Genomic DNA, 25405 nt, shown 5'->3' with positions numbered 1-25405 from the left:
GGTGCGCAGGACACTGGTGACGGAGCAGGCTGGCACTGACGAGATGTTGGTGAGCGCTGGTGCACTGCAGGGCGCTGGCGAGCTGGAGAGCGTTGGCGCGCAGCAATCAAAAGAGCGCCAGTAATTGAAATAGTGCTAGAGTGTGGACGTGTTGTGCGAAGTTCTGTCAAACACTCGCCCTGCGTCATGTTTTAGCTTTCTGTTTCTCGTTTAGAATAGGATTTTAAAGATATTAGTTAATCTTATGGAGAAACCTAAGAGATAAGAAATAGTACACTATATCTGCTCCTAACTATTTCAACTTCATATGTAAAAACACGGAGGGAGAACGGAAAAAATGGATAGGATGAGAATGTAATAGACTCTACCATAAGAAATGTGTGCATATAGTAATAAGCATCACTGATAATGAAAGGAATAACTTAGATTAGTTATGCCCACATTGCGTACGCGAAGCCAGACAAGCCAATTTAGTAATATCAAAATTAAAGGAAGAAGTGAACAAGAGATCTGGCCCTGAATGAATAAGATGCGAAAATAGATGACTTGGAAAACAAACTTGTGGACCTTAGAGCGCAGACACAGCAAATTCCACCCAGACTACTGACCTCACTGAGAAAGTTGACATTCTTGCCATGAATATGGAATCAATTAAAGCAACACTTCAAACATTGATAGACCCAAAACCGGAGAGACCGACATATGCAGACAAAGTTAAAGAAAAAATCAGTTGATAATACAACAACTAAAATTACGCAAAGAAACTCAACTTGAGGTCAACTACGAATGGAAAGGTTATTGTAAACTTTGCAAACTAAATGATCAGAGAAGAGGTGGCAAACAAAATCCAGACATTAGTGACTGACACTGAAATGCAAAAAATCTGAAAACTAAAACCAAAATTAATGATATGCAATGTGTACAATGATAAACAAAATCCAGACATTAGTGACTGACACTGAAATGCGAAAAATCTGAAAACTAAAACCAAAATTAATGATATGCAATGTGTACAATGATGAAGATGATTTCAGCACTATGTGCTGAAATGTGATCCTCAAGTTTGGAGGGCTATTCATGATAATGGAGACAAAGTTTCGTTACAATGTGGTAATTATAATATACGTGATAGATAGCACGTGATCACCTGCTACCACTGTCAGAGGTATGGACTTCCTGAAAAAGATTGCAAGTCTAAGAATGATGATAAAGTCTGCGGGAAATGTTCAGGAAAACATTCCACCCAGGAGTGTAATTTGCAAGTGTCAAAGTGTATAAACTGCACAAAGTTAAACAGAACAAGTGACCACATAGTAATTTCTAGACACTGCAAAGCTTATGACTTGGAAATGAAAAGACTAGCAGAAAATACTGATCATGGTTACTGGGAATGTCATAAATTGTGGCTATGTAAATATACAATCTGTAGGTAATAAGACTATTCAAATTTGAGAATTGATAAATGAGAAATATTTGGATATGCTAGCATTATCTGAAAAATGGTTAAATAACTTGGACAAGGCAAATATCACTGAAATGATGCCCCCCCCCACACGCCTTCTTTCACATACCAAGAGGTAGGTAGGTCTGGTGGGGCTGTCGGACCTCTTATTCATAAAAGTTACTAAAATCTCAAAATGTTGAAAAGAACTACTGTAACAAGCTTTGAATATATAGAAATAAACTTTACGCCAAAAAAACAGAAAAAATATCCTTTGTAGCAATCTACAAACCTAGAAAAAACACTAGTATCTTTTTTGAAGAATTCAGTGCTCTCATTGAGATGATTATCATGGAGAAAATCAAATTACCGGTAGTTATCTGTGGAGACTTCAATTTTTGGATGGATGATGCATCAAATCCTGACACTTTGGCATTTACTGAGTTATTAGAATCATATCAATTAATGAATAATGTCGACTGTACAACTGCTTTAACTGGGCATACGTTGGACTTAGTTTTAAGTGATGACATGAATAATATTTTATCTGATATAAAAGTTGAAGAGAAATGTACTATCTCCCCAGTACACAAACTTATTATGTTTAGTCTACCTCTACAGAGACATGCATTAGTAAAGAAAATAAACTTAAGACATAAATCAAATTTTTCTCCTACCGTATTTATTGAAGAAGTTACAAAGAAAATAAATGATGCTATCAATATTCCCTGTGATCATGATGACCAATGTCTGTTAGGAGCTAAGTGTGTTAACTGTCTTACGACCACTTATAATAAAGTGGGTAAAAGTGAATATGATACCATGTGCCCACCGATGGAAAAGACTATACAGTGTAACCGTAAAAGACCAATCTCTTTGGTTTGATGGAGAGACTTTGGTGAAAAAGAAGGAAAAAAGATGTAAAGAAAGTGGAATAGGTTAGAAACTGAAGGTACTTGGGTAGAATACAAAACTGCTGCGTGTCAATATAACTACCTACTAAGAAGGAAAAAAGTGAATACTATACGAGAAAGATCCTCGAAGCACCCAGCAGACATTTATAAGTTATATCGTCTCCTGAATGGTATAATGGGAAATGTAAAAGAAAAGAAGCTACCTAATGGATACAGTGACCAGAAACTAGCAAATAATTTTCTAGTATTCTTTAAAAACAAAACAAGTTATAACCAGATAATTTGTAAATTAATGATAAACCAGGCACACAGACAAAAAAAATACAATTTAACAACATAACACAAGATGACATCAGAATTATCAAAAGAGCAAAGAAAACAAACTGTGCGATCGATCCTATGCCAATATCTGAAGTACAATTGGAGAGAGAAACTTTTCTAGTTTAGTCAAATTAATAATGAAAATAGCAAATGCAAGCATTGATGAATGTAAGTTTCCTAAATCTAAGAAAATGGCTATAGTCACACCAGTTCTGAAAAATGCACTAGACTAACAGGAATTAAGCTCATATAGACCTATTTCAAATCTATCCTTTGTTTCAAAAGTGCTTGAATATGTAATTCTTGAACGAGTCAGTCACTTAGAAATAATAGAAGCTTTGCCTGACAACCAATCTGCTTACAGAAAATTATACTCTACAGAGACAGCTATCAGCTTTGTTGTAAATGATATGCTGGAAATGATGGATGAAAATAAATGCGGTATTTAAATATTGCTAGATCTCAGTGCTGCTTTTGATACAGTTGTGCATGAACTGCTACTAAATGATCTACGGTCCATCGGCGTTGAAGATCAAGCCTTCGAATACCTAAAAGACTTAGTTGGTAGAAATTACAGTGAACAAATTGGAAACTGTTATTCATCATATGAACCCTTAAACAGAGGGGTACCCCAAGGGAGTGTATGTGGCCCAATCTTATTCTGCATCTATACTATTGGTCTATCGAAAATACTAAAAAGGCATGGCGTGAAGTTCAAACTATTTGCGGATGACACACAATTTTACTTCTCCATGAATAATATAGACGACACTACTGAAACTCTAAACCGAATCCTTGATAGTGTTAGAGAATGGATGACATTTAACCCTGGATAGGTACGATGGGTCGTTTGCGACCCCGAGAGTCAAAAAAAAAAAACAGGTTTTTCTCACGTGACTCACCCCCGTGACTGAATTTGTGGGTGATCGACCTGCAGGAGGTGTCTCCCCTACACGCTCTAGTAGTGTCCAGATGTGCATTGCTGTAGCTGTACTCCTTCCCCGATTTCTGAGACGCGTCGGGGTCGAGCGCGACCGAGTTTACCCTTCTAAGGTAGTTTGCATAATTATCAAAGTTATTACGTATTATGAAATTGTCGTAGAATGGTGCAACTTGTATAGGTTATCAGTTGTGGAAAGTCTTGGTGGATTGTTTGGCTACCATGTGCATGATTTTTTGTTTAGTTAAAATGTCGTTCATCACCACGAGGACCATTTTACCGCGAGTGCCCCTTTTTCATTTTTTTTCATTTTTTTGCCAAGTAATTTTTCCGTAAGATATTGCCAAATAGGGTCGTAAAACTTTTGCTTGTTTAGTGTTGGAAAGTGTGTCTAGATGATCTGGCTACCCATGCATGACTTTGTTTTTGTCAGATACGACGTAGTTATTGGTATATTGGGTATTTAACTGCGGTTACCAATTTCTGTTTTTTTTCAATATTTGTAAAAATTACTACGTAGTAAGGAATTGCCGTATATTATTCATTTTTTTTTCATGTTTATGTGTTAGAAAGTGTGCCTTGATGGTTGGGCTAACACGTGCATGTCTTTTTTTTATCTGAGATGCCGTATATTAGAATGTCGGGCATTTTACCGCGAGTGTCCCTTTTTCATTTTTTTCATTTTTTTGCCAAGTCATTTTTCCGTAAGATATTGCGAAATAGTATCGTAAAACTTTTGCTTTTTTAGTGTTGGAAAGTGTGTCTAGATGATCTGGCTACCCATGCGTGATTTTGTTTTTGTCAGATACGACGTAGTTATTGGTATATTGGGTATTTAACTGCGGTTGCCAATTTCTGTTTTTTTTTCAATATTTGTAAAAATTTACTACGTAGTAAGGAATTGCCGTATATTATTGATTTTTTTTTCATGTTTATGTGTTAGAAAGTGTGCCTTGATGGTTGGGCTAACACGTGCATGTCTTTTTTTTTTATCTGAGATGCCGTATATTAGAATGTTGGGCATTTTTCCGCGAGTGCCCCTTTTTATTTGTTTTGCATTTTTTTGCTTAGTCATGTTACCGTAAGGAATTGGCAAGTAGTGTCGCAAAACTTATATTTTTATAGTGTTGGAAAGTGTTTCTAGATGATCTGGCTACCCATGCCTATTTTTTTTTAGCCAGATATGGCGTATATATAAGTATGTGTTCGATTTTCCTGTGATTGCCATTTTTTCGTTTTTTCCCATTTCTTTCAAAATTACTACGTACTAAGGAACTATCACAGAGTAATATTTCATTTATATGTTTATTTGTCGGAAAATGTGCCTTGATAGTTTGCCTAGCACGTGGCTGAAATTTTTTTTTTCTGAAATGCCGTATATTAGAATGGCCATTTTTCCACGAGTGCCCCTTTTTATTTGTTTTGCATTTTTTTGCTTAGTCATGTTACTGTAAGGAATTGGCAAGTAGTGTCGCAAAACTTATAATTTTATAGTGTTGGAAAGTGTTTCTAGATGATCTGGCTACCCATGCCTATCTTCTTTTTTTAGCCAGATATGGCGTATATATAGGTATGTGTTCGATTTTCCTGTGATTGCCATTTTTTCGTTTTTTCCCATTTCTTTCAAAATTACTACGTACTAAGGAACTATCACAGAGTAATTATTCATTTAGATGTTTATTTGTCGGAAAATGTGCCTTGATGGTTTGCCTAGCACGTGGCTGAATTTTTTTTTTCTGAAATGCCGTATATTAGAATGTTAGCCATTTTTCCGCGAGTGCCCCTTTTTATTTGTTTTGCATTTTTTTGCTTAGTCATGTTACCGTAAGGAATTGGCAAGTAGTGTCGCAAAACTTATATTTTTATAGTGTTGGAAAGTGTTTCTAGATGATCTGGCTACCCATGCCTATCTTTTTTTTTAGCCAGATATGGCGTATATATAGGTATGTGTTCGATTTTCCGGTGATTGCCATTTTTTCGTTTTTTCCCAATTCTTTCAAAATTACTACGTACTAAGGAACTATCACAGAGTAATGATTCCTCTAGATGTTTATTTGTCGGAAAATTTTGTTTACTTTTTTTTTGATTGAATATCATCAAATTTTTTTAGCTAAAATATTATATTGTTTTACATTTTTTTTTTTTTCGATTTTATTTCCCTTCAAAAAAATTTTTTTGGGTCAGAATTTTAATTTTATAGTCGTAAAATAATCGACAATTATCCAGCAACCCACCATACAATTTTTATGCATATCCAATAATAATTAGATTAGTAAATAACACCTTGAAATTGACATACCCTTCCTACATTTCAAGTGGCAGATTAGGGAGTCTGAGTCAGTGTGGTTGGCGGCCATTTTGTGGACATATCCGAAGCGTAAGCTGCCCTATCTATATATATTCTTGTTCCCTATAGAATTTGTGATATTTTGGTATATTTTTACCTGCATAAATATCATATTATATATTAAATATATGTATTTTTTTACGAAATTTCTAAGTACTCAAAAAATTACATTTAGATATGGCCCCTGATATAAATGTAATTTACAAAATAATGAAGATTTTTTTACATATTTCTATTTTAAGATAACATATGTTTATTCCCTAAAAAAATTAGCCACTTCCTATTTCATTTGGGTACCCAAAAAAATTCATGAAATTTGGACAAATTTTTTTGGCCAAAAAAAGTTACCCTTTTTTTCTCATTTCAGATCTTCACCTCCATGGGTCTGACTTCATCCAAAATACATCAAGATGTGTCCTAAACATTCAAGAATCAATTCCTAAAAGGATTTGTGTATATATGTATAAACTTTTTTTTTATGAATTTTTATGTCAGGTCTTTTTTTTTCTACTTAATTTTTTAAAATATTTATAATAAATAGTGTTTCTGCAGATGAGTAGTATTTATCTTTACAGTTGTGTTAAGCATTCATTGAAGTTTTTTTTGGCAAAAGAAAAAAGGAGGTTACTGGAAAAACTGATTTTTCAAGAATTTTTTTTGGCGTCGGGGTCGTTCGCGTCCGAGCATACCCTTAAAGGGGTGTCCGAGGAGCGTACCTATCCAGGGTTAAACAACTAAAATTAAATGAGAACAAAACTGAATTCATGATGGTGGGTAAGAGAAACTTGGGTGATATTCAAATGAACATAAATAACGACTCAGTGCCGATATATAGTAAAGTTCGAGATCTAGGTATACTTCTTGACTGTAACCTGTCTAAATGCCCAAATAAATAATGTAATAAAAACTGCTGGTTATCATCTAAGAAATATTCCGTTTATAAAAAAAGTACCCGGACGAAAATTCTGTAAAGAAACTTGTGATAAACTGTTATTACCAGGATTGACTACTGCAACTTATCTATTACTATTTACCAAAAGTGCAACTTAAGAAATTACAAAACATAATAAACAGAGGAGCAAGACTGATAAAAGGTGTCCCACCTAGAGAAAGGATCACCCGTAAACTAATTGATTTGCACTGGCTGCCAATTGAAGCGAGAATTAAATTGAAAATATGTAAAATAACCCACCAAGTTATCAGAACCGGTCATCCAAAATACCTAGAATTGCTACATATTGCGCAGCCAACAAATTGTGTTGACACGAGAATAGTTACAGATGGGTTCAAACTCTTGGAACCTACATATATGTCTACTTTAGGCTCCAGAGCTTTTAAATATGCACCCCTGAAACTATATAAGCTCCCACAAAACACTCAAATGATAGAAGACATCAAGGCTTTCAAGAGGAAACTGAAGACTTTCTTATTTAAACAGTCTTACAATAATGACAATTTAACAGTAAATGAACAATACGTGATCTGACACGATAAATACTTTGAACGAATAAGGTAAAATGACAGTGGAGGTCCTATAGAGAGTGGGGTTCTCCTGCTGTATGGGACTGGAAAAGCAGCCATCAAAGTAAGTAAAGTTAAGTAAAAGCTGCACGCTTAGGTAGGGCCTCAGGAGGCTGTACCAGGGACAGGAATGACATGTCAGCTGGTAGGACGATCAGGAACTGGGATGTGCCCTTTGGAAGGGCGAACATCCATTGATGGAAATCGCGAACGATCCACAGAAGAGTCCCGGACCAAAGTCCGAGGACTAGCTACAGCGTCATCAGGAGATCAGCAAGCCGACCTTAAGCAGTAGCAATCCTCCGAAGAGGAGTCTCTATAAGTGGCCTCTCTCGTGAACGAGAGAGGTGATAACTATGCAGGAGAGACTTGCCTGAGACTATCCTCCGCCCTGAAGGAAGAGAGCATAGTCTAAGCAAAGACAGCAACAGCAGTCAGAGTCGATGAAGTGATAAAGATGCAGGGAAGTTCTCCCTCAGAAGGGATAAACAACCTCACACCTGGGGAGGAAAACTCACCCTCAGAATGGAAAGTAGTCCAACCCCTGGAGGCGAACCGCCTGGAAGCGCTCTAAGATGAACTGACAAGAGCGCTACCTGAGGAAGCGTAGCCGCTACGGAGCTTGTTCCTCGAATATGAAGTACTGATCCGGTGTTATCATGGGCGTACAGAAGGGATGACACCCATGATGATGTCCTCTGAGGGGCGGCAGTGACGGCAGATTCCCCAGGTATGAACAGAACAGCTCTGCTTCGTCGGCACTCTTAATCGAACAAAGAAAACTATATCGCTAACTGAGGAAAAATAAAATAAATTATGTAACAGAAAATTCCCTCAGGAGGAAACCAAGTACGCAACAGGATGGGAGACCACCGAGGGAATAAACATAAAATATGTACTGCGCCCTCCCGTTCACCGGTCGACATCGACGGGAGAAGGGGAGCGGAGAGCAACAGTAATAAAATCACAAATTATTAGTAATTTGTATTTTTCCTAACATACTTACCGAGAAACACTTTCATAGGAGTTACCTGGAACCTCCTCTCACGTGACCAGAGTTTTGTGTAGTTTACCCTACTCCCATTTTCTATAATGATAAGCCTAGCGGAGGAATACGTGCCCTGAGGGCACACCAAGCCAGGCCACATGTTTCCAGGTTGTAGGCTTCAGTAAGTTTGATGTAAGTAACAATACTAAAGCTCAGTGAGGCACATGGGGGAAGGATGGGGGGTCATAACTCGAAAGTGTTTCTCGGTAAGTATGTTAGGAAAAATACAAATTACTAATAATTTGTTTCAACACAGAGACTTACCTCGAAACACTTTCATAGGAGACATACACTATAGGAGGTGGGAGTGTCTCCATGACTGAGGGCCCAAACAACTGGAAAGTACGATAAACTACACAAAGATCTCATTAATTGTGCCAAAAGTACTCACCCTACATAATTCCTTAATGATGTGCTTGATGTAATATGGATATACGGCATAGTGCGGGTCTACTGTGCAAGACTTCCCAAGACGATAAATAGTACGAGGAGAAGAAGGGGAAAAAATTGAAAAGATCACCTGTGTCTATAGATTTGACACCGCGATTGAACCTGGGGCTTGGGCCGTTAAATCGGTTGGAGCAACGTCGATTGGTTAGACTAAGTGCCTGCTCTAAGAATCTGAGCTACTGACATCTTTTCAAAAGCTAGAGAGGTACTTCTACCTCTAACGTCATGTGCTCTGGGCTTTCCTGGAACTGAAAGTCCTGCACTAGAATAAGCTTGAATGATGACTTGCCTGAGACAAAAGCAAATGGTGTTTTTGGAAATTGTCTTTTTCCGTCGTACCCGTGGAGACAAAAAGATACTTTATACCTGGGCGGAGATTCGCCGTCCTCTTAGATATTTCCTTATAACTCTGACAGGACACAAATTCAAGTCACCTTGATTATCTGATTTTGGAATTGCTGGAATAGAGAAACCCTCGAACCTAGGATCCTAAACGGATGGGTTTTGGCGACAAATGAGGGGACAACTTAAAGGAGATATCTCTCCAACCCCTTGAGTGTTCTACCACGTAGGACAACCCATGAATTTCTCTTATTCTCTTCGCTGACGCCAAAGCTAACAAGAAGACCGCCTTAAGCGTAAGATTCCTGTCCACTATATCCTTCAAAACTTCGAAGGGGGGCTTACTAAGCATATCTAGAACTCTAGCCAGGTCCCATTACGGAACCCTAGGAGACAAGGGAGGACAGGACTGCTCAAAACTCTTGACGAGCATCGAGATGTGTCTAGAAGAACCTAGATCTATTCCTTTCAAGAGAAAAACTTGTCCAAGGGCGGCTTGTACCCCTTTACTGCTGGAATCGACACGCCCAACTCATCTCTAAGGTGAACGAGAAAGTCTGCGATGTCGGGTACCGATGCTTCTAAAGGCTTTATTTTCTTTGAAGCCCACCGTTTAGTAAAATCTGCCCATTTCGCTTGGTACACTGCTGTAGAGGACTGTCTCAGGTAAAGTGACATTCTAACAGCTGTCTTGGTCGAATACCCTTGTCTTTTCAGGAGGCTCTGGATAACCTCCAGGCGTGAAGACGAAGGGATTGAGGATTCTCGTGGAACCTCAGAAAGTGTGGCCGCCTCAGGAGGTCTGGTCTGTCTGGAAGAAGCCACGGAGGGAGAATAGCCAGACCTTTTAGGTCTACGAACCACTCTCTCTCCGGCCACCCCGGCACTACCAAAGTCATCTTTAGGTTGTTGGCTGTCCTTACTCTGTTGAGAACCTGCCTGATCAGGGCCAAAGGAGGAAAGACGTACACGTCCAGATTGTCCCACTTGTGTTGAAAGGCGTCCCCCAATGCCTCCTTTGGGTCTGGGACAGGAGAACAGAATACGGGAAGTTGCGCGTTCAGCCCTGTCGCGAAGAGATCCATTACCGGTGAACCCCACATTCGGATGACGAATCTTGCTACCTTGGGGTGAAGAGACCATTCTGTCCCTACTACTTGGCCTACCCTGCTGGGGCCGTCGGCTAGAACGTTTTTCTTTCCCAGAATGAATCTCGCCAACAGTCTGACTTGTTCTGCTTCTGCCCATTTCAGGACTTGCAAGGAGAGAACACACAACTCCTTCAACTTCAATCCTCCTTCCTTCTTTATGTACGCCACTACTGTGGTATTGTCCGACATTAAAACAACTGAGTTTCCCTTTAGAAATGGACTGAAGTGTAGACAGTCTTCCTGAACAGCCCTCATCTCCAGAACATTGATGAGGAGAGACTTTTCTTTTTCCGTCCAACTGCCTCTCGCTTCTTTTCCTAGAAGATGGGTTCCCCACCCTTCTTTTGATGCGTCTGTGAAGAGCAGAAGCTCTGGAGGTCCGGAGGACAGTGGCATCCCTTTCAGAGTGTTTGCTCGATCTTGCCACCATTCCAGGGACTGTTTGGTCACCGGCAGAACTGGAACAATCACGTCTGGAGAACTTCTCTGATCCCACCGATCTTATAAGTTCCAATGGATGCTCCTAAGCTTCTGTCTTCCTTGGGGGACCATCATCTCTAAGAACACTAGGTGTCCTATCAACCTCTGCCAATCCTTTGCTTTTCTGGGTTGACCCGCCAGGAAGGGACGGAGAACTGGGTCTAGATTGGTCAGCCTGTCTACTGATGGAAACGCCTTGACTAGTAAGGAATCCAGGACTATCCCCAAGTACGTCATCTTGTTGGTTGGGGACAGATGAGACTTGTCCAGATTGATGGTGAGGCCCAGAGTTTTGCAAAGATGAAGAAGCACCGCGCCTTGTTGCTTCAAGACTTCCTTTGAGGAAGAAAGGAGTAACCAGACGTCCAGGTACCGAATTAGACGCATTCCCTGTTCGCGAGCCCAAACGGAGATCGTCATAAAAATTCCCATGAATACCTGTGGGGCTGTGGACAGGCTGAAGCATAGGGCTCTGAACTGCAAAATCTGGGCACCCCACTTCACCCGGAGATACTTCCTGCTTGCTGGATGAATTGGGATTTGGAAATAGGCATCCTTGAGGCCTATGGATATCATGCAATCTCCATCCCTCAAGGACGCCATGACCGTTCTTGGGGTGTCCATCTTGAAATGCATTTTCCGAATGAATTTGTTGCGGGCTGACAGGTCTATCACTGGTCTCCAACCTCCCGTTGTTTTCTCTACCAAGAAGAGTCGACTGTAGAACCCGGACCCGGAAGATGAAGTCTCCATTGTTCTCTTCTCCAACATTGTGGAGACTTCTTCCTCCAAGGTTGCTCTCTTCAGGGGTCTTTGGGGCCAACCACTCTGCCTGGCTTGCTGGAATCAAGGGAGGTGGAACTTCTAGAAAAGGGAGCCTGTAGCCCTCTTTCAAAACAGTTACCGTCCACGGTTCTGCCCCGTGGAGTTTCCATGCTTGCCAAAATAGTCTGAGGCATCCCCCTACCTGAGGCTTGGGCAGGGGAGGGGGCCTCCCACACTACCTTCTACGGGAGGAACGTCCTGAACGGCCTCTCCTGGCTGAAGAGAAGGAATTTCTATAGGTGGAAGGGGCTGAATTGGTTCCCCTTCGGGAGGGATTTGCTGACTGAGCCCTCTGTGATGTCGAAGGTACTCTCCTCACTTGAGTTGGGGAAAACCAAGAACTAACAGGCGCCTCGGATACAGGCCTTCTAAATACCAGTCTTCTCTACGATTGAGCCTTCGGCAAGATGGTATCTTTCTTCTTAGCCAGTTTCTCCGCAACTTCTTGGAAAGGTTCTTCAGGACCGAGTCTCTTCTCCTCAAGACTCAGTTCGCAGATAATGCCAAGGCCTGGAACGTGAGAAACTTAAGGGCACGGCAGCCCGATCCGACCAATTCCTTTAGGGCTTCTCGCTTGGTAGGATCCAAAGAGTTCGTCGGGATCTGGGTACGTACTAAAGTAGTAGCCCACCAGTCCAACCAAGAGGCGACATTCACGAGATCCTTGGACATCTCCTCCATCATGATGGACTCGGATTGTGAAAAGAAAATGGGCTCGTCAGACGCACTGTCTTCCTGGGCACCTTGTCCTAACACTTCTAGGACGTCCTCTAGCTTGCTAGCCCCATGAGGACGTCCGTCTAAAGCATAATACTTGCTTTGTGATTTCAGGACCTGTAGCAGTTTGGCCGAACTGTGACCTTTGGAGGTGTCCCTATTGCGGGTGACCACCTTATCAATATGGGCGCGCCCCCACTTTACGTGCCTCGCCTCGGGAAGAGCCAAAGATGACTTCTTCTGGACGGGCTCCTCCATAATCCTGTTAAGGCCAGAGCGCCAGTCATCTTCTTCCAGAGGTAGTGTCTCCTCAATTTATTGTGACTCCTTAAAAGGAGATCACCCTACTATAAGCGGAGTCCTCCGGCGCTCCAAGCTCCCCGTCCGCATCCACGTCCTCCGTCCGGCGATGGGGTGTAGATTCATCACAGGCACCTCCGCTCTGACAGGACCCGCGGCTAAGACCTTCTGGAGAGACGGGCGCCTTTGATAATGGGACGGGCTCCTCCGTGGAGGAGTTCGATGGAGGGATCCGTGCACGTGTAGAGTCAACACGGGCACCTACGCTGTGACGAGTCTCGCGGTTAAGCCTTTCAGGAGAGACGGGTGCCTCCTTCACTTGTCGAGTCTTCAAAGGGGACGGGCTCCTCCGTGGGGGTGTTAGACGGAGGAATCCGTGCACGACGATAACCTCCACGGGCTGACTCGTCAAGGCTGCCCCCGGAGAGCCTCACCACAGAGCCCGTGACTGTAGTCAGGTCTTTGAGCTTCCTCTGGACGGGAATTTCCGTGGTGGCGAGGGCCTCCTTCCTATAGGCGGAGTCCTCCGTTAAGACGGGCATTGCCGTGGTGGCGAGGGCCTCAGTCCTATAGGCGGAGTCCTCCGTTAGGACGGGCATTGCCGTAGTGGCGAGGGCCTCTGTCCTATAGGCGGAGTCCTCCGTTAGGACGATATTGCCGTAGCGGCGAGGGCCTCCCTCCTATAAGCAGAGTCCTCCGTTGGCACGCCCTCAGTGTCGCAGACCGCGTCCTCCGTGCGGGGTTGATGAGCTGTACCGCCGGGCGCCTCCGCACTAGGTTGTGGACTGAGGATGGGCACTGCCGTGGAGGCGAGAGCTTTCGTCCTATGTTGTCTTCCTTCGAGGGGGACGAGGTTTCCGTGGGCTTGCCCAACGGAGGAAGCCGTCCCTGTCAATTGCTCGCATGAGCTGACTCGACGAGGCTGTCCGCCGAAACGACGACTCCCTCCGCTGGTCGGGAAGAGTCGTCTATTTGGCGGCCTTATGTCTATCTGACGAGGACCTTGGGTCCTTCCGAGGGTCAATCTGTGGCTGGCAGAGGCCCTTCTAGGAGGACTGTCTCTGTACGCCAAAGCTGCTCCTCCTGAGCTTCTTCCTCTAGGACCTTGATGGCCTCCTTCCATGTCGCGATCTGGAACAGGACCTGGAATGAGATCGCCTTCTCCTGGTACCGCCGACGGTGAGTCTTCCTTCTCTAGGGTGCCTTCAGCTGTGGAGATACCTGAAAAACATGCCCAAGGAGCGGGGGAAGAGACAGGGACATTTTTTACTCCACAAGGGAAAAACAGACGAGACGTGACCCGCGAGCACCAGGGCACCGTCTCTAAGACACCCACTAACCTCACCTTCAGGCCCACCACTTGCCAGGAAAGAATCTGCTACCCCACTATCATGAAGAACAGACTCCTGGGGAAGAACCTCTGGCTTCTTCCCCGCAACGGACTTACCTCGTCCCCTACTCTGGGTAAGGGAAGGTGGTAGGGAAACTCTAACTGACGTTCCTCCTGGAGACGTCAAAGGCGAAGAGGTGCTAGCCTTCTTGGGCGACCTCTAGGAAGACTTCTTATTCTTGGTACCGAAGCATACCCACTGCACCTCTGCCCCTGCACGACGAGCACAAGACTAACAAGCACAAAACGGGCCATGCGGTAACCGCACGGTACACGAGTCGGGGACACAAGGGTCGCACTGAGATAAGAGGAGCGTCGAGATGATATCACGACGCGACCAGAAAACTTACTGAAGCTTACGACCCGAAAGAGCATGCGGCCTACCTTGGTTTGCCCTCAGGGCACGTTTTCCTCCGCTAGGCCTACCATTTTAGAAAATGGGATTAGGGTAAACTACACAAAACTCTGGTCGTTTGAGAGGAGGTTCCAGGTAACTCCTAAGAAAGTGTTTCGAGGTAAGTCTCTGTGTTGGAACAAAGTTAAATTACAAACAATTATAATTTCACTAAAATAATTAAGAAAACAATTGAAAGCGCAACCTAACCCCCGAACGGGAAAGGTGCTCGCCCCGTTAGTACACTATCGGAGGCCCATGAAAGATGAATGGCCTTGAGAAGAGAAAGACCGTAGTCAATCTTTGAGAGGCCACAATCCCTTCCCTCAGTAATCCACATATTCCCCGTAAGAAGAGGGAAAGGTGAAGACAATAGTTGAACGAGGAGGGTCCAAACGATGATGATTCCCGTGGCGGCGGCCGAGTCAATGGTAGGTTATCCACTGACGGGAAGACCGATGGACAAGGGGGGAAAGTTTGGAAGGGAAGGTTCCCCGGCCTTGCGCAATGTCTTGAGAACTTGTATACGTATCACAAGCACAGCACAAACATTGAAAAGGAAATTTACAACATTTCTATAAATATACAGTATACATAAACATTAGAATTTTTTCATGTATATATATATTCATAAGAAAAAGTAAGTTGAGACAAAAATTAATGGCAGTCCAAACCGGTCTCCAACCGAGCCAATAATAAAGTGAGCTAAATCACCGGTGTGTGAGTGGGAGCGGAAGCAAGCTACCCCCCATACCTCCGCTAACTAGCGGTGTGGGTAGTTAACCCTTGCTAAGTTTTAATGGCTTGTCATTTCATCTTCGCAGAAAGTAATACCTCTAAATAAATAGCGTAGGTTTGTATTCCAGTTAAGGAACAAATGGTTTGGTAAATTCAAGAGAAGCTAAGGCTAGTCAGCAAAGTTCACATGAAACTCCCCACCGAAGTAGTTCCCAGAATTCCTAAACCTAGAAACACACAGTACATCGAGGTCCTTGCCATACTGAGGAAATTCTTTGAAATAGTCTCACATCTACAGGTTTTGAGAGAGAGAGATTCATTCATAAAAGGCTGTTTTTTCTATCCTTACTTTGCTAAAGTTTACAATATCAACCATCAAAGGATACAGATCAGCCCTTACAAGTCTTCACTGATGCAGGTCTAAACATTAGCACTAATATCTTTTTGCTCCTGATGAAGAACTAGGGCCACAGCTTTAATAAACACACACAAAAACATCATTCATGGGGTGTAAAGGCATCTTATGATTTATGAGTTTATCTATTGAAAATCATATTTTGCATCATAAAATACTTTATTTGAATAAAATAGGGAGCTCACCTCTGGTCAACGTGAAATGATACTTTTGTTTGTCCATCAACTGATAGTAAATACTGTTCTCCTGTTGGGTGAAGACGTAAAGAATGCCCAGCAAATAACGCTACTGTGAGTGGTTGAAGTAAAGACAAGTCTCTTGCAACAGTCCTTCGAGAAGTGTCATCCCTTGTCAAGTTGATACACAACAGATGGCGAGAATCGTCCTTCAAATGTTGTGGGATACTATGAAGTACGCAGTCACTGCCAGTATTGATAGGAGTCCCTTCCCTGAAAAAAATAAATACACATGAAAAGGTAGTTCTCTCTCAGCCCCTTACCCCAGGAAAATGCATGTTATACATACCGTATTGTAGGGTCAGTGATTGAGTTATTGCCTAAAGATAAAGAGTAAGGATGGGGTATTTGAAAAATATGTTTTCAAGAGCCTCTTTAAAATTATTTTGATAAACTATCTAGCAAAATCAAGTGATCAGGAGAACTTCAAAAAATTAGAAACTAAAGTAAAAATTCAGAAATAAAAGTATGAATGATTTAAATTAGCAGGTAATCTTTAAAATGGGAAATGGTGAAAGATAAGGGAAAGTAGGGCATAATACAAAGAATATATTAACTGAAATCAGGGGATGGACTTTCAATTATATCTCGAAAATGCTCAATTTGTAAATTTTATAAGATACAAACATCCCTAAATGTAAAATATAACAATGTGTACATGAATGAGAAATTTGATTTCTGTGTCTTTTTTTTTTACTTCTTAAGCCTGTCCATATATGGGATCTAATCATTTTTTTTTTTTTTTATGATTAAATTTACAAGACAAAATTGGTCACTTTTTAATATATAAAGGCAGTATAGCTTGCCCGAGCCAGTACAGTATTGTCATTACCTGCAAGATTGTCTCATCGCAAGAAAAGAAAACCGGACATTTCAGGCATTTTTAGTTTTAGGGATAAATGTCGATATAGCCAAGTTTTCAGAGAGAAGCATTATGAAAATCAAGGGAGGTTCATATATTTATTTATTTGCAGTTTCTTATCAGACATTTTAATAAGTTAGAATATGACATTAGCTATACCACTACATTGTTCTGTACAAATAGTTTTACATACTCTTGATAGCACAAGGTTTTATTCTTAATAGCAAAATCTCACAAAAGATAAAAAAAATATTTAGTTGTGAAAATGCAATGGAAAAAAATATTAATATAATGAAAATTAGTGTCATTAAAAAACTAAAATTTTTCTACAAGTATATACAGTACACTGTTGAGGTATACAATATATATGTTTTATCTGCTAAAAGCAGTAGTCTACAAATAATATTTACTAGAAGTTTTTAACAAATTATAATTCTATATATTGATTCTAACACTACAAAACAAAAACACTTTTCAGCACATAGTCCTTCACGCCTGTTTTCAATCCTGGTTGAGTTTGTGTAGGCCCTACTCTAGAAGCTTACAAATAAGAAGTTTCATAAGTACCCTATCAGGTAAAAATGGATAAATAAATGTTAGTGTACATATTTCATAGGATTTTTTAAGGAAAATATTAGAGAAAGAGCTCTACAGTTAGTTTTCATATTAGTTTTTGTTTTGTACAAATGTGTGCATATTCACGATAGCCATTAATTGACAAAATCAATGAACAGTAAATAAATTATTAAAAAAAACTTGAAAGTTGTTTGATAAAACACACCCAAAATGAATCAGAAAAAATAAGTAGTGTATAAAATAATGTAATGATTAATTCTCTGTCTACGCCCCGACTATGACCTCAACCGATGATGACAAAGCTGCCTTCTACACCCAGCTCGACCGCACCATCCAGGCTGCGCCCGCCAACAACAAGCTCGTTGTGCTTAGCGACTTTAATGCCAGAGTAGGCAAAGACCATCGCCTGTGGGAGGGAATCATCGGCCGCCATGGCATTGGAAATTGCAACGCCAATAGCCAACTCCTACTGGGTCTGTGTGCAGAACACCAACTTGTGGTAGCCAACACCATCTTCCAGTTACCAAAGCAACAAAAGTCCACATGGAGACACCCACGGTCTAAACACTGGCACACCCTGGACTACGTCCTGACCAGAGCCAGAGACCGAGGAGACGTCCTCATCACCCGATCCATGCCCGGAGCGGACAACTGCTGGACGGACCACAGACTCCTCATCTCCCGACTCTCCGTGACAACCCTACGACCACCCAGAAGGACACCTGACAGCGTACCACATCAACGCTTTGATTGTAGCAAGCTCCGCAACCCACAGGTGGCACAGAACTACAAGAAGGCCTGCGAACGTCACCTCGTAGACCCCGCAGACCCCGTGGGTCAGGCCACTGTTGAGCACCACTAGAGCACCCTCAGAAACGCCATGGCCCGTGCCGCGGAGGAAACACTAGGTTACACCACCAAGAAACGGCAGGATTGGTTCGATGAGAATGATGCTACCATCTCTCTTCTCATTAAAACCAAACGACAAGCACGCCTGACTTTAGAAAACCAACCAACAGCAGCTAACAAATGTGCTCACAGGGTGGCTGAAGCTGATTGCCAAAGAGGGATTCGTGAAGCCCAGAACACCTGGTGGCAAAGAAAAGCTGCAGAAATACAGTTTCGCTGACCAACGTGACCTGCGCAGCTTCTATGCAGCAACAAAGGAAATATTCGGTCCCACACGGTCATCAGTGGGCGGCCTGAAGGACGCGGATGGGGCCACGACCATCACCGACAGCGAGGGCATCCTGGCCAGGTGGAGGTCTCACTTTGAGAACCTCCTCAATGACCAAGCAGACACCCCAGACGATCTCCTGCGAATGACCACGCAGCATCCCGTCCGTCACTGGATGGCACTACCACCCTCCATCCATGACTTCAACAAGGCCCTGCAGCTCATGAAACCCGGCAAAGCCCCAGGGCCAGACAACATCCCGTTGGAGCTCATCACTCACGGTGGCCCCGGGTTGAGGAACCGTTTGATGCTCCTTATACTGAAAATATGGGAGACCAAGACCCTCCCCAGTGCCTTCCGCGATGCAAACATCATTACCATCTACAAGAAGGGAGACAAGGAAAACTGTAACAACTACCGGGGAATATCACTACTAAGCATCGCGAGTAAGATTTTCGCTCGGATTCTCCTTGACCGCCTCCTTATTCTCGCAGAAGACGTCCTGCCAGAGTTCCAGTGCTGCTTTTGACCTTCCCGCGGGACTATAGACATGATTTTCTGCGCGCGATAACTACAAGAGAAGAGTCTCGAACAACAACAGCCCTAATGTTCATATTCTGGGATTTGAAAAAGGCCTTCGACAAAGTACCTCGACCTGCCATGTGGGCTGTCCTCAAAAGATATGGCTGCCCACCCGATTTTGTCAAGCTGGTGCGTGCCCTCCATGACGGAATGGTTGGGAGAGTCTGCCACCAGAACTCTCTTTCAGGCCAATTCTCCATCAACGGCGGCCTGAAGCAGGGCTGTGTTCTGGCCCCAACGTGTTTCTCGCTATACACCGCAGCAATGCTCAACGAGATTCCCCCAGACACACCCTCAGTCGACCTACGTTTCCGCATGGATGGAGGCGTTTTCAACCTCGCTAGACTCCACGCCAGAACCAAGACCACCTTGTGTGCAGTGCGAGAACTGCAGTATGCTGACGACAATGCCACCCCAGGTCAGACGGCAGAGGACCTGCAGTCGTTGGCTGATGCATACAACTCTGCCTACGAACGTTTTGGGATGCAAGTCAACATAGACAAAACCAAGACCCTCGTCCAACATCCACCAGGACTGATGCTCCCAAACCTCAATACCACAGTGATTGACCAACCGTTAGAACAGATGGACTAGTTCTCCTACCTAGGGAGCATCCTAACATCAGCTCCCACAAGCGAAAAGGACGTGGAGAACAGGATCAGGGCAGCCCACTCTGCCTTTGGCCGACTCAACTGCCGCGTATTTAACAACCACGCACTGACAATGACCACCATTATAATGGTGTTCAGGGCAGTAGTCCTCTCCACGCTCCTGTATGCATGTGAAACATGGACGCTATATAGAAGCGATATCAAAAACCTAGAACGCTTCCAACAAATGAAACTGAGGCAGATCTTGAAAATCCCCTGGGAGAGCCACACCACCAACATTGAAGTCTTAGAACGTGCCTCGCTGACCAGTGTGGAGGCCACCATCATCCACCACCGCCTCCGCTGGATAGGACACATGCATAGGATGGATCCATCTAGGCTCCCAAAGAAGATATTCTACGGAGAACTGACCCAGGCCACCAGACCACGAGGAGCCCCGAAAATGCGCTATAAAGATCAACTAAAGCGCACCCTGGCTCTAACTGACATCGATCCTTCCTCATGGGAAGAAACAGCCAGGGACAGGAAAACCTGGAGGAGTACAGTACATCATGGCACCGTGGACTTCGAGGAGAAGAGGAGACAAAATGAGGAGGCTAGGAGGAGAAGGAGAGAGCGATTAGAACAGCCCCGCCCACCACCTATCCTCCCCTGTGAACACTGTCCGCGACTCTTCCACCACAGACTAGGAATTAACAGCCACATCAGACATAAGCACCCACCCCAAAGATAGGAGGCTGATGCCTAACGACACAACCCAATGCTTGGACACGAGCGGGCGCCGCCGACGACCGACGATGAATGATTAATATAGATAAAAAATTCATATGCTTTTTACAAACTTATAAACTGTTTACATGCACAATTTAAATCTATTGCACAATTACAATTTAAAAATAAATTAACAGCTTTGCCCAGGTGTATATTTACAATACTATACTGTCTCATAAACTGAAATGCAGTACTGTATTTACCTTTTGCATTCTTTCTAGAAACAGTCATTTAATCTCAGATATATACTGTAATGTTTTCAACTGTAGTATGTAGAGTGTTGTAGGCAACCAAACAAGAATATTTCCTTTTCCTAATTTGTAGCACAAGAAATTCTTTTAATCAAATAATAAAGCATTCTGGAATTTAGATGAGAAATCTACCATTACAGTCAAGCCTCGTTATTCGCGATGATTAGGTTACAGACACAGGCGCGATAAGCAAATTTTCATGAACAAATACTGCATTAAAGTGATATAGCAATACTTACAACGATTTGATAATTGTTGTGTCCTTCCGGAATATTCCCTTCAAGAAGATGCCTTTTTGTAGGTGAAGTATTCTATTAACACCAGCAAGTAAGACTCCCAAAAGCAATTGAGAATTTAAGTTGTTTACATTCCATTTTGATTCTTGAGAAAAGACATAATCATCGACCATGAAGGCATCCTTCAGATGATCACCATACACTCTCTTGATGCCTGAGGATGGAAATCATATTAAAATGCCCTCTCATGCATTCTGTAAACTGGTTTTCAGTAAAAAGGTTTCTACCAAAAGTAAAACCTCATAGCAAAATGCTAGTAGATAAAGCACAAACTAATAACTATGATGCATACTATACCTGTATCAAGTTTCAAAGCCAATTACAAAATTATATTTTGTACTTTAGTTCATAATTTTTATGTCCAAAATGCATCCATGTTCTGAAGTTCTTTTAAATTACTATCTTAACAATGGAATTTTTTATCATTATTCCAAATAATTAGAGATATTCTGTACTGATACAGTATTTACCAACCATTATTAAACATTAATCCACGATGACTAAGATTATTATCATTGCAAAAATTAATAGTGTCTCTGTAGTTTGACAATTCCTCCCATTGCTGAATAAGGCCTAACATTGCCAGAAGATCACTAGATGAGTTTACAGATAGTTTAATATCTCGAATGTTGGAGCGCATGTCAATGCTGTTATGGAAAATACCCCTTCCACTGCTCAACGCCGCTGCAATTGATGAAATGGAATCAACACACCTGAAGAAAAATGGAAAAATAAAATTGTAAGTTAAAATTCCTACTACTGTATGAAAATAGGAGAGTAATAGTCTTTCTCTAGCTATGCAATAACGGTGAAAATTGCTCGAGCCATGCCATACTTTAGTAGAAAATTATTATATGTACTGTATAAACAATTGGAATGTAGACTTTTTTGTAGGGGGCACAAGGAAAATGTGTTACCTATAATTACCTTACCTGAGGACATGAAAACTGGAAAATTAAATTCACAAAAAAAGGTTTATAAAATTCAGAAATTACTGCAGTAATTTTTCTCATTATTTACAAAATATAAATCCAATTATAAAATACAGATGCATTACTGATGTTATCATATGTTGATTTACAATTGTGTACAAATGTTACTAGAGATAAGAGATCAGAGAGATTTAGGCAATAACTCTGGTCAATGCTGCAGAAGTTGGTCCTACTAATTCCAGACCTTAGGTTTTCCTGATCAACTGTTCTCCATCCCTTCATATGCCAAACTATAAATCTAGGAGCACTATCTATTTTTCTAGGCCCTAGATATCATATTCCTACACATTTTACAATACCACCTTTTCAAAGTCACCTTGTCTGTGATGGTAAAGTTTCTTCTTCAATAAGAAGTAATAGCTTTATGTGCCAATTACAGATTAGGAAAAGTATCAGCCTTATTTGCAAATCATACTGTAAGTCTTTGCTTTCTTCATGAATAAAACTTTTATTTGCAGTAATCTTGCCATCTTTCTCAACTTAATTCATGATGCAACTGCACTCTACCTGTTGCCCTCTCAATAGCTGCTTCACAGTGCACCCTATAAGTAGAAGAAATGTTCTATTTCTGGAAAGACCATCCCTTTCATTAAAAATTGTTTTCCCATATTCCCCATTTGATCTTCATGAACACTGAATACCCAGACCCCAGTGCCAGGCCGTCAGGCTCCAAATTCATAAATCTATCTATCCCTTTTACCCTGATATACATTTCAGGTAATATAATCATGTTAACCCCATCTACATTTCAGGTAATACATTCTTGTTAACCTCATCTAAATTACAATGCTAAACTCAAACCAACCAAAGTATATTCCATTGCAGTCACATGGCTCCTTTCTTGACTATACTTTTTCTTTAGGTTGGTTTCCAGTTACCTAAAGTTAAATTTTGTTGATGTAAATTTTCAGTCCTCTCCTTTCTATAGCTCTCTTCCATTTTTCTTCACCTTTCCACAAGCTATTCCCAAAATTCTTTTCAATATAGATCATCTTGGAGGTTCCCTCAATTTTTATTTTAGAACTAAAATCAACAGCAATCTAAACATCATGGTATTAACACAAAATCTATATGCCTTAATGGAAAATACCCAGTCTACAATACTAACTTGAATATCGATGAATAGATAAGAGCTTTCGACAAAGGCGGAGGAGTAGAAAAGTGAATCACACGACGGCCAAGAGGAGTGAGAGTTTCAACTGATTCCGAGCGATTGGATTTAAGCAAACCCAGATCTTCAAGATTCTTCACTGCTTTTCCTACCAGTCTGGGAGATGGTACACTTAGAGCATCTGAAAGGAAAGACAAGGCACTTTCTTCTCCACAGTATGCCTGTAAAAGAAATGGTTCACATAAAAAGAATGCTCATTGGTAATTAAGAGGACTAACATAGAATAAAAATCCCCCTTTTTATGTCGGCTACTTCCTAAAATTGGAGAAGTGCCGTGGTAGATAGCTAGAACATAGAATAAAGGCAGTGAATTGCTTGTTTTATAAAAAAAAGGAGTGCTATGGAGCTAGTGACATTTGCAAATTTTCACATATTTACAGTACAGAATCGAGTTGGAAAATTAATATAAATGAAAATCTAAATAAACAGAAATTAAGATATGAGACAGAACAACTCAATCACATATATTGACTATTCCATGTATTGTAAGAATAAGTTGACTATTTCAAGACAAATTTAAAGATATAAAGAATGATACACCAAGACAAAAATTCCCTTAAAACAAATCATCCCCATAATTCCTCAGTATCTTTATAAAAAGCTAAAACCTATCAAAGTGAAACTGCTTTTAAACAAATGCACACTTTTATCGCACAACATCGATCTATAATTTACAAAAAGTTTTAACAAGAAAATCATCTTGGGATACATAAAACATTAATTACCAGACCAAGATTCAGTTTATGATGAAGTGCTTAAGAAATATAATGACAATTTTTAAAATTTTGAAACTGAACTCTTAAGAGAAATCCACATACCTTACACTGTAGTATCACATGCTCTAATGAAATCCTTAGTATTTCAGGTACAGGAAATCTGCTCATGTCTTTATGAATATTTTTGGAGTACAAATGAAAAACCTCACCAGGCTGTACTCTCCCAGCTCTCCCTGCTCGCTGCTGACTGTTGGCTTGTGAAATCCAGTGATTTCCCAACACACTTATGTCTCTTCTACTGTCATATCTGGCAAAATTTAAAAATTATAGTAAATTCAGTAGTTAACAGTACTACTACTGTATATCCTAAACGACAGCCATTTTGCTATTCATTAACATATCTTGAAACTACAATTTAGGAATGCATAGGTGTAAAGACTTCCATTTATTTACTACGTCTTTCCTTTTAATAACTTGCAGTTCTACAAACTTCCATAAACTTCTACAGGCATATTCCCTGCATGCACCCTCTAGCATTGACAAATTTGTGGCCTTCTTGCTATGATTTTCCTATCTGCAGTCGATGAAGCATCATTATCATCACCAATACACATAAATTAATCTTAACCATTACATGATTAGATCTGTAACAATATCTCTCTCTGAACTACCTTGTGTCATGCACTTTCTTCCTGGATTCCCATCTGGCCATTGTATTCATGTGTATCATTTGTCAGAGATTTTTTGAGTCTTCCTACTTCAAAAGATTTGTTTTAGGCTTTCCAATGTCGTAAAATTTGGACATCCATAAAAAATGTTATTTTCCTTAGTAAAATAAATTTTTGAATATACTTACCCGATGATCATATAGCTGTCAGCTCTGCTGCCCGACAGAAAAAACCTACGGGCGGAATACGCCAGCGATCGCTATACAGGTGGGGGTGTACATCAACAGCGCCATCTGTCAAGTAGGTACTCAAGTACTCGATGTCAACATAGAACCAATTTTCTCCTCTGTCCACTGGGTCTCTATTGGGGAGGAAGGGTGGGTCCTTTAATTTATGATCATCGGGTAAGTATATTCAAAAATTTATTTTACTAAGGAAAATAACATTTTTCAATATTAAACTTACCCGATGATCATATAGCTGATTCACACCCAGGGGGGTGGGTAGAGACCAGCATTACATGTTGACATTATTATGAGCTAAGTATTCCGTATTTTATTTTAGCAGTTATTCAAAATAACAAGCATAAAATAAATAAGTACCTGGTAAGGAAGACGACTTGAACAATTACTCTGCCTTTTTAAGTACGTCTTCCTTACTGAGCCTCGCGATCCTCATAGGATGCTGAGCGACTCCTAGGAGCTGAAGTATGAAGGGTTGCAACCCATACTAAAGGTCCTCATCAAAACCTCAAATCTAGGC

The 25405-nt window shown here is 41.3% G+C and overlaps 1 protein-coding gene across 1 annotated transcript in view; it reads right to left on the bottom strand.

Annotated features, from left to right (window-relative positions):
- LOC137620795 (ATP-dependent RNA helicase DHX30-like) overlaps positions 1-25405 on the bottom strand; it is a 175152-nt gene that overhangs the window by 19239 nt on the left and 130508 nt on the right. Inside the window, exons 12-16 of the mRNA XM_068351234.1 lie at positions 24078-24282; positions 23197-23420; positions 21571-21809; positions 21040-21250; positions 15920-16183 (exon numbers count right to left, since the gene is read on the bottom strand). Coding sequence (XP_068207335.1) covers positions 15920-16183; positions 21040-21250; positions 21571-21809; positions 23197-23420; positions 24078-24282 — 1143 coding nt within the window. The remainder of the gene's footprint in view (positions 1-15919; positions 16184-21039; positions 21251-21570; positions 21810-23196; positions 23421-24077; positions 24283-25405) is intronic.

Source organism: Palaemon carinicauda, chromosome 27 (genome assembly GCF_036898095.1).
Source record: "Palaemon carinicauda isolate YSFRI2023 chromosome 27, ASM3689809v2, whole genome shotgun sequence".
NCBI classification, from domain to species: Eukaryota; Metazoa; Arthropoda; class Malacostraca; order Decapoda; family Palaemonidae; genus Palaemon; species Palaemon carinicauda.
Note: the sequence above shows the minus strand (reverse complement) of the source record. Positions and strands in the feature narration are given on the sequence as shown.